This window comes from Dama dama, chromosome 24 (assembly GCF_033118175.1).
Source record: "Dama dama isolate Ldn47 chromosome 24, ASM3311817v1, whole genome shotgun sequence".
Taxonomy (NCBI): Eukaryota; Metazoa; Chordata; class Mammalia; order Artiodactyla; family Cervidae; genus Dama; species Dama dama.
This window is the reverse complement of record NC_083704.1, coordinates 13,953,174-13,963,916: the sequence shown is the minus strand read 5'-3', so window position 1 is coordinate 13,963,916 and position 10,743 is coordinate 13,953,174. Positions and strand designations below refer to the sequence as shown.

General features: G+C 43.1%; 1 protein-coding gene across 1 annotated transcript; it reads left to right on the top strand.

Moving 5' to 3' along the window:
- Positions 1 to 9,940: 9,940 nt before the first annotated feature.
- On the top strand, positions 9,941 to 10,516 carry LOC133046153 (small ribosomal subunit protein eS10). The gene has a single exon (XM_061129094.1). The coding sequence runs from the start codon at positions 9,975 to 9,977 to the stop codon at positions 10,470 to 10,472; it is 498 nt and encodes a 165-aa protein (XP_060985077.1). The 5' UTR covers positions 9,941 to 9,974; the 3' UTR covers positions 10,473 to 10,516.
- Positions 10,517 to 10,743: the final 227 nt, after the last annotated feature.

The window sequence follows — 10,743 nt, the reverse complement described above, 5'->3', positions numbered from 1 at the left end:
CTGGCAGAGGGCTCAAAGACTTCTCCAGCCTTGAGCGAATGATCTCTCCTTATCCTTCACTCCTTCTCCTAAGCCCAATTTAAATCCACTCATCAAAATGTCTTCCTTGTTATATTCAACCCAAAGTGGTTTCGGAAGCCTCTAAACTCCTACCCAGAGTATATGCCATGGATACAGTCACCAGGTTGCTTCTGCAAAAGACCTCATTTGGGTGTGTATGTCCATTGCCCAATTAGACAGAAGCCTCCTTGAGGGCAAGATGCCTTCTTATGCCTAAGCAAGCCATCCAGTGAACAGAGACAGTAAGTCATAGAGGGATGTCTGTAAGAGACTCCTTGGAAGCACCCAATTCACATTAACACAGGCAACCATAGGTAATAGACCAAAGTTTCAATCAAGTACATTTTGCACAAAATTAACAGCCATCAAGACCAGAGAGGTTGCAATTGCCCTCAATCACACATGTAAACTGAACTTCAGGACCATGTGGAATTAACTACAACCCCTTCACTCTGAGAACAGATCACTCCCTGAAAGGTCACTCAATCAGCTTGAGATGGACCTGGTGAAGTTGGGTTTCCTAAAAGCAAAGACCAAGACAGGGATTTGTGTGCAAGTGACTTATGGTGGAAGTCTGCAAGGAACTCCCAGAAGAAACCTACAAGGGAGCAAGAGGAGAAAGATGAGGCAGAAACTAAGTAAAAATGAGAGTTTCAGATGAAATCTATCCTTAACTCCATTCCACAGGGAGCTCTGGAACACAAATTGGACCCTGGAGGCTGCCCTACCTTGAGACAAGAGAAAGGGGTTTTGGAAACTCTCACCCACCCAACCCCAATGGTCAATCTTCACTACCTGCTGCTCCAAAGTAAGGGGGAAGGATATGATTTCAAAGCTTCTCTAGGTGAGGTTGCTCTACCCATCTGGGAGCAGTCCTCAGGTTAGCAGCTGGAGATGGGCAAACAGAACTGATAAAAATGTAACCCAGCGAATCTGGAGAGAGACCATTACCATATTCTGTGTCCTAAAAACCAGACTACACATAGAGAGGCTTGACCATTATCCTTCACCTCCAGATGATGAGTAGGGACTCCTCCAAGGATGAGGAGGGACCCGGCTGTCGGCTGAGTATATGCAGCTATCACTCTCCTGTAGAAAGATCCTCAGTAAGTTTGCTCATTAAGGGTATCACTGGGGACTTCCCTGGTGGTCCAGCGCTTAAGAATCTGCCTTATAATGCAGGGGGCGAGGGTCTGATCCCTGGTCAGGGAACTAAGATCCCACATGCCATGGGGCAATTAAGCCCATGTGTCACCACAACTAGAGAGAAGCCCATGCACAACAAGGAAAGATCCCACATGTGGCAACTAAGACCCAATACAGTCAAAAATAAGTAATTTTCTTAAAAAGGAGAGAGTCACTAATTTGAAATCACTGAGTCAGACAGACTCTCCACTCTGCTCTCTTCCTCTTCAGACAACCACAGCCAGCTAAGGTCATTCTGATCCTGATAGTCCATCCTGATTGCTAAGATGACAGCAGAGGGCTTTTGATGGGGTATTCAGTGAAAAGTGGGATGAATCTGCCCTTGGGTGGCCACAGAGGATTAGCCTCCATTGTGAGGCTGCGCTGAGGGATGGTATTTTGAGAGGATGCCTGGAATTGATACCTCACAAGGCTTCTTCTGAAGGGATGATTTATACATCACAAGACAAAGAGGATTTGTATTCAAGAAAATGGATTCTTTTCCTGAACAGCTTTGAAGCAGATGGATGGCTTCTTGTAAACTGAAGTTCTGTGTCTGTGAGCTGAGTGTCTCCAGGAAATTACTAAGGTAATGTGGCTTGCGGGACCCACTACAGCATCCCTGCCACTACCCATCCTGTGTGTGTGTGTGTGTGTGTGTGTGTGTGTGTGTGTGTGTGTGTGTGTGTGTGTGTGTGTGTGTGCATGTGCTTGTGCACACATATGTAGAAGTGGCCACATAGCAGTTACCTAACCAGGCTGCCTCTACTGCATAGCTCTACAGAGAAAAAATACTATTAACCAAACTACATATGCATGTAAATTGAAGATACTGATGAAGGAAAAGTTTGACTTGCTAAGCAGTTTTCACCGTTACTGTAGACATAATTGCCCACCAAATTCTTCCCATAAAAGCGTGCTCTTGTCTACTAGAAACTTCATGATAAGGGTCATTCTCCAAATTTTAAATAGCTCTGTTAGATTCCCACATGATCTTGACACCAGCTTTCATGTTCATGCGATGAAAAAGATCCTAGAGTCTAAGATTTGTCAAAAATCGAGAAAGGGGAAGGTTTATCATTGCTATTAGGACCTCAGTCCCTGACCACTGGGGTGGCTGGAAGGTTAGAGAAGAAATATATAGGATCATAGACAGTGAAAATTTTTCCAGGAGAAGTGAGACAACTTCTGCTGAGAAATCTAGAAAGTTACCTAAGAGGTTCTGGAAACCATGCCATCAGCCTTGAGAAACCAAGAACTATAATCTCCTTTCATTGAGGGGAACCAGCTATGCGGTCCTCAATTTCATTCCATCCTTAGGGTGATTCTCATCCAGTGTGGTGTTGGTAAGCCAAGTCAGGAGAAGGGGGGAAAGCTCTGATGTGTGGTGTTTGCTGATTTATATGGTATAAATACTCTCATTGTGGCCAATTAGAAGCTACTAGTGTGATATCTGGAGAAGGCAATGGCATCCCACTCCAGTACCCTTGCCTGGAAAATCCCAAGGGCAGAGGAGCCTGGTAGGCTGTAGTCCATGAGGTCACTAAGAGTCGGACACGACTGAGCGACTTCCCTTTCACTTTTCTCTTTCATGCATTGGAGAAGGAAATGGCAACCCACTCCAGTGTTCTTGCCTGGAGAATCCCAGGGACCGGGGAGCCTGGTGGGCTGCCGTCTGTGGGGTCGCACAGAGTCGGACACGACTGAGGCGACTTAGCAGCAGCAGTGTGATATTTCCAGACAAGAGATTGGAAAGAAACTCACACAATCAGTTCTCACCAACCAGAATCAGCTGGCTGTAGATCAGCACAAGGAGAAACACAAAGAGATGAAGGGTTGGACTGTGTAAAAGCATCTGTCTCTGCCTTTCCATCTTTCACCTGCAGACATGAGCATCACCCAAGAAAACACCTTCGAGTTACTCTCCCCGAGTACAGAAAAGTTGGATCACTGAAGGTGTGAAGCCTCATAAGATACAAGGAATGCACCAAGCCCATCTTGGTCCATCATAGGAAAGAGTTCTTTGGGTTGCATGTTATCAAATCCTGTATAATTCACGTGCCTACCACAGTGCTTTGCCCACCTTGACCACTCACTGATGATTACTGAGGGACTGGTTTAGTCACCCTTTTTTCCAAATGTCTCACTAAGTCTGATCACCCAAATTCAGCCTTCCCAGACCTGAGGATTTGTTCCCCAAAGTTATTAATATATGCAAAGTTAAAGATATTGAAATTTGGAAGGGACAATAAATCCAGCAAATAATCTTTTCTTCTGTCCCTCTAATAAGTGGGGGATTTTTTGTTTGTTTAATCACAGTCATGTTCGACTCTTTTGCGACCCTGTGGACTATAGCCCGCCAGGCTCCTCTATCCACGGAATTTGCCAGGCAAGAATACTGGAGTGAGTTGTCATTTCCTTCTCCAGGAGATCTTCCCATCCCAGGAACTGAACCTGCATTTCCTGCAGTGGCAGTCAGATTCTTTAACACTGAGCCACCAAGGAAAACTATCACAAAGATTAGCACTTTCTATTCTGATTTATAATAGAGAACAGGACAGCTTGTTTTTCATTTAAGTCATTTATATCTGTCACCTCCACTTACATCAAAGTTCAGTGATATTCTACAAAAGCTGCTTTTGAAAACTCATCAGTCACAAACTGAAACGAAACTACACTAAGCTCTAAACATGCCATCCAAGACCTCTATGGATCTCTTTCTGTGGTTTTTCTAGTAAGACTGGTAGAAACTTTGAGTGTTTCCTAGGAAAGAGCAACTAGGGATACATTATCATATCATCATAGGAGTAAAGTTAAGAGATAAAGATGTCTTACATAAGGTGTCTTTTAAGCAGGAAACAATCCATCTGGGGTCAAACCAAAACGGAAAGAGTTTCTTTTCAGTTTGCAAAAATCTCAAAGAGGGGGGAGGTTTCGCCTGTCCTTTTATAATGTCATGATCCTTTATGACATTTGAAATATGTTGGAATAGCCACCTGCAGGCATGCTGAGAGCAATTCTAACAAAATTTAGTCTAACTCAAGTAACTTTTTAAAAGAAAAATCCATCCCAACCTAGTGTCAAATACTTTGCTGAAATGTTCTGCTCAATGCGCCTGGCTTTTCTCCACCTCGCTCCTATGTGTTACCAAATACTCAATATAATAAATTTATTTTCCCTTCGCCCACTGATTTTATAATTCCATCAGTGAGAAGCTATCAGGTTTTGGGGGCAAGATTCTTTGTTTACAGCTCTCAGCTTGCCTGTTGCTGAAGATTTCATTATCCTCCACATGACTCCAGATTTCTTTTCTCCTGGTATTTGCTCCATTCTTTTACAAGGAAATTTAAATCTATTCAAGAGATATTCACTTTCAGTGTGCAGTATCTTTGCCATTTTTCAAAATCTGTCATTACACCTTTCAGCATCTTCTTCACTTCATGACTACTTCACCACGATCGTAGAAGCAGATGAGCTAGACCTAGAAAAACTTGATGCCCTAGTTCATACCTTCTTGGACATATCCACAGAACTTTGCTTTATTAGGGTTTTTGTTGTTGCTCTTTTGTTTTACTGGTTTTCATTGTTGTTCTTAGTAAGGGAAGGAGTTTTCCATGATGGTTCAAATTCCCTTTCTGTCTTTTTTCACACAATATGAATCCTCAGTGTTGGACATTCTAATACACTCATTTATTTCATTTCCCCCTTTTTAATATATTTCTTCTTAATTTCCTTTGAGGAGAAAGAGGGGAAACTTACCAGAACTCTGATTTTCATGGGTTTTGGAATTACAGACCTAGGTTCAGATCTCAGCTTTACCACCTACCAGCTGAACGACCTCTGATAGGTTACTGACCTCTCAAAGCACCATTGTCACCTGGACCACAGACAGGGCACCATCACTTCCCCCTACTCAGGATCATTTGAGGTTGCATGAGTTAGCCCATGTGGAAGCCCTTGGAAACCTAACCCTAATTCTATCTTACCCTCTCTTAATTTTACTTAATTTTCTGTTCCCTCAGTTGCACACAACTCCATCTCATGCCCAAAGCCCTACTCCAAGTCAGCAAAGAATCCTTCTAGAAATCTCCAGAAAACCTTTACCTAGCCACCATCTCTCCAGCCTATCTGACACCCAAACAGCATCTCAGTGAGATCTGAAGCCCACCAACCATCAGAAATTTCTCAGTGATCTCATCAACTTGAAGAACATGGCTGCAACCCAGGACTGTGAAAAGAGATGGGACAGGGATTTTCCTAAAAGACCCTGGTTCTGACCTACTGTATAGGTTATGGACCTCTGCTCAACGTTATGTGGCAGCCTGGATAGGAGGGAGTTTGGGGGAGAATGGATACATGTATACAGATGGCTGAGTCCCTTCACTGTTCACTTGAAACTATCAGAACATTGTTAATCAGCTATGTTCTTAAGTCACCAGGTCACATCTGACTCTGCAGCCCCATGGACTGCAGCACGCCAGGCTTCCCTGTCCTTCACTATCTCCCTGAGTTTGCTCAAACTCATGTCCATTGAGTTGGTGATGTCATCCAACCATCTCATCCTCTGCCACCCCCTTCTCCTATCCTCAATCTTACCCAGCATCAGGGTCTTTCCAATAAGTTGGCTCTTTGCATCAGGTGGCTATACCCCAATACAAAATAAAAGGTTAAAAATAAAATAACACCAATAGAAAAAAATTTAAAAATATATTTTAAAAGGCCCTTGTTCTGTCCTCTCAATTCTTTAGTGCCCTAATCAATCTGCTTGGGCTTTGAGTCATCACTGTCAAATTGCCTTACATGAGAGAACCCTATTTGTCTTTGTTCTATTTTGTTTTTTCAAGAAAATTCAGAGCCTTGATTCCTTGTTGAAAAAAAGTTCTTGCTTCTTTTTTGACCCCGTTCTCCATCTTTGAGCAAATATAACCAGGAACCCATTTTTACCATAATTAATGCCCATAGTGCTGCAGAGATAGTGGGGTTTTCTAAGCTCCATGATTAGTCCCACACTTCCAATTAACTCTTTTTCTTTTTGTTCTAAAGTTCAGATGATTTCCCCGAGGACTGATTCTTCTCACTCTGGAACATATACTTGCTGTCTTTAGTGCTTATTATTTATAATCCTCATCTGCTTCCCTAGTTGATGAGAAACAAAATCACTACGGAAGATCTTCTGGCCAAGAAGCATCTTAAAATATACTCATGGGGCCCTGAGAATTATGATTTGAAGGTGAGATCATGATAGCTACAGTGAGGAATTAATTGAGGAGGGCAGCTAAGTTTACTAAGTTAGGCAGATGTTACTGGACTCATCCCAGCTTAGAAAGAAATATATCACCATCCTCTGTCAAATGACTATTCATTATGTCTGGGCAGCCTGCTTTGTATTTTACATGCACTGTCTCATTCTATCCTTAGAGAAACTTTATGATCTAATGATTACTACTAGAAGACGTTTGCAGATAAGGAAACTAAAGCTTTAAAAGGCAAGATACTGGGACTTCCCTGGTGATCCAGTGGTTAACACTCGGCACTCTCAATGCAGGGGGCCTGGATTCAATCCCTAATCAGGGAAGATTCCACATGTCATAATTAAGGCTTTTGGTACAGCCCCCCCAAAAAAGGCAAAATATCAATAACTTGCCCAGTATCACACAGCTAGCAGCAACAGATCCAGGCAAATCCAGATCTGACTCTAAAACTCAAGCCTTCAAGCCCAATGTTCTAATATATCTGAAAAAAATCCAGCTCACTTCATAATGGTATTTAGGAATCTCATAGAAATCTATCTGACATTGTATACCAGTAATTGACCTGTAGAGAAAAAGAGTAATTTCTTTTTAGTTTATTAGATGCAAGAGTCTATGATACAACTCTAGGAGCTCAGAAATGAATTATAGACTGCCCTCAGAAGAGAGAGATTGCATTATGAAAAGTGAGCACTCCACAAAAAACAAATGACCCATCAAAAAAACTGTCAGAAGACCTAAACAGACATTTCACCAAAGAAGATAGACAGATGGCTAATAGGCATAGGAAAAATCAAAACTACAATGAGTTGCTTTCTCACACTTCTCAGAATGGCCATCATCAAAAAGTCTACAAATAACAAACGCCAGAGGCTGTGAAGAAAAGGGAACCCTCCTACAATGCAAGTTGGTGTACCCACTATAGAGAACAGTATGGAGGTTCCTCAGAAAACTAAAAATAGAATTAACATATGATCCAGCAATCCCACCCCTGGGCATATATACAGAGAAAACCATAATTCAAAAAGATACATGCATCCCTATGTTCACAGTAACACTATGTAAAACAGCCAAGGCATGGAAACAAATTAAACGTCCATCTACAGATGAATAGATAAAGAAGATAGATAAAGATATATATGTACAGTGGAATACTATTCAGCCATAAAAAGAATGAAATTACGCCATTAGTAGCAACATGGATGGTTATTGCTATTTAGTCTGTAAGTCACATCTGACTCTTTGTGACCCCATGGACTGTAGCCTGCCAGGTTCCTCTGTCCAGAGGACGGACCCACAGATTATCATACTGGATGAAGTAAGTCAGAAAGAGAAAGGCAAATACCATATGACATCACTTATATACGGAATCTAAAATATTACACAAATGAACTTACCTTCCAAACAGAAACAGACTCACAGACAGAGAGAACGGACTTGTGGCTGCCAAGGAAGAGAGGAGGGATGAACTGGGAGTTTGCAATTAGTAGATGCAAACTAGTATGTTCAAAACGGATGAACAGCAAAGCCCTGCCGTATAGCGCAGTGAGCTACATTCAACATCCTGTGATAAGCCATAACGAAAAAGAATAGGTGTGTGTATGTATGCAAATGAGTCACTTTGTTGTATGGCAGAACTTAACATAGCATTATAAATTGACTTCAATGAAATAAATTTTCTTAAAGTAATGCAAAGATCTGCCTGTAATCAAATAGGAACATATCAATGATTTCTATTGGTGATGTCACACGGGTGCTGTGAACACTACTATGGTTTGTTTCCAACATCTGAAATATAAGGAAATGCTAAATTTTAGACATTTGTGAAAATAAAAGTATATTTCTGCCCAAAACTAAAATAAAAAGTAATGCAAAGACCTGACAGAGGACATTCTGGTTGCAGAACCCAGAAAATTCTTTTCATTTCATTTTAAATACCCCCTCTCCCTCCCCATCTCAAAAAAAAAAAAAAAACAGTTGGTTTGTAACCCAGACCAAATGAAATGCTAAATGACAAGTATTACGAATTTTTCTCCAGGCAATGTAAAGTCCTAAGGCAAAAGAACCCTACTTTTTTGCTGAATACACAATATTTTTTATCCATCTGAGGTCAGGCTAGTGTGGGGTCAGGAGGCAGTGGCAAGAGTAGCAGTGGGATCCATTCTCCACCAGGAATTCCTGAGGACAAAAAAAGAGGAGACTGAGGGGGCCACAAACAGCATCAAGATCAAAGGCAGGTCACTATCGGCCAGCCAGGAAATCCTTGCATCCAGCTGTCATCGGGGACCTGGAAATAAAGGGGAATATCCACTTCCGACCTCTCCTTTTCTGTATCTCTCCAAACCCAAAGTTATATTGAAAACAGTCATAAATATCACAAATGTAGGACACACGTCTCATGGCCCATCTTGCAATAAAGTTTCTGCTTTGTAATAAAGTTCCTAAAGTGTTCTTTATGGAAACTGTCCTTTTTCTATTGTTTTTCTTTTGTCTTCATAATCTCAGTGGTGACATGTTATGAAAGGGCTGGGTGCGCGGCTAATAAAAGCCTCGCCGCTCGGGGTTTGAGTGACTACGCTTGTCTCCAGGCTGCTGGCGGGTTAATGTGGCGAGGTGCCAACAGTGCCTCAAAAAATAACAATAATGTGATTTAGGTCTAGTGTCATTAAACTTGATTAGCTGAGTGCGCTCATGAAAATCCACAATTAACTAGAAAAACAAGAAGACAGATGTTTCTGCCAGGAAATTGAGAGCCTGGTCTGCTATCAGATTGGTTTTCTTCCCACCTGAGGACCCTGGCTCTGTACCCCTCTCTTCCTATTCTTATGCAAGTGAGTATCCTCAGTGTGACTCATCTCTTATCTAATCATCACTACCTTTCATGGGGAGGTGGAAGGAAAGGAAAGGCCATTCTTTCAACGGTGCTGAAGCTCATCAGACAAAGTGAAGTAACAATAGGGAACCGTGGACTGAGCTCCCCGCTCACACTTTCAAGTCCCTTGGGCCCAGTGCTTCTCAGCTGGGACTCATCCTATCCCACTGGGGGACATCTGACAGCACCCAGAGATGGTCTGGGTTGTTCCTACTGGAGAGGTTGCTGCTGGTATCCAGTGGGTAGAGACCAAGAATGCTGCTGAATGTTCCTATAACGCACAGGACAGCCCCCACTTCATTTGGGTCAGGATCTCTGACGCAAAATGTCAGCAGTTCCGATGCTGAGCCAAAGGCAGACTCAAAGAGGACCATCCTCTGACCCAGACCAGCAAAGCCCTTTCACTGAGGAGCCAGCTCTTCAGATCCCCAGGTCAGCCCTGAGCCATAAATCTTGGTGATTCGGAGAAACAAGAAACACAAGTAACAGTATGCAGGAGCCCAGCAGAGGTTAGAAAAAAAAGTCATCATTCTAGGAGAGCTGGCATCAGCTTAAGAACAAGGCCTTTGCTTTTTCCAGCGCCGGCCCCGGACACAGCAGCCGTAGCGATGTTGATGCCCAAAAAGAACCGGATTGCCATTTATGAACTCCTTTTTAAGGAGGGGGTGATGGTGGCCAAGAAGGATGTCCACATGCCCAAGCACCCGGAGCTGGCAGACAAGAACGTGCCCAATCTTCATGTCATGAAAGCCATGCAGTCTCTCAAGTCACGAGGCTACGTGAAGGAACAGTTTGCCTGGAGACACTTCTACTGGTACCTCACCAACGAGGGCATCCAGTATCTCCGCGATTACCTCCACCTGCCCCCTGAGATTGTGCCCGCCACCCTGCGCCGCAGCCGTCCGGAGACTGGCCGGCCACGGCCCAAAGGTCTGGAGGGAGAGCGACCTGCAAGACTCACGCGAGGGGAAGCCGACAGAGACACCTACAGACGAAGTGCCGTGCCCCCTGGTGCTGACAAGAAAGCCGAGGCTGGGGCTGGGTCAGCAACTGAGTTCCAGTTTAGAGGCGGATTTGGTCGTGGACGTGGTCAGCCACCTCAGTAAAGTTGTGAGAGGTTGTTTTGTGTTGAATAAACATGTAAAGAGAAGAAACTAAAAAAAAAAAAAAAGAACAAGGCCTTTACATGAGGATCAATCCTTATGACAGTATTTGTTATAAAGGTAATGACCTCTCATATCACACTCTGCTCAACTCCTGGGGAAAATGGCTTTTTATCACATTCTTTCTCCAGTTTCTCATTTTCAGCTCAAGACCATCAAGAGCAGGATGAGGTCAAGAAACCACAGACTGAGCCATGGGGGGACAGGTTCCACG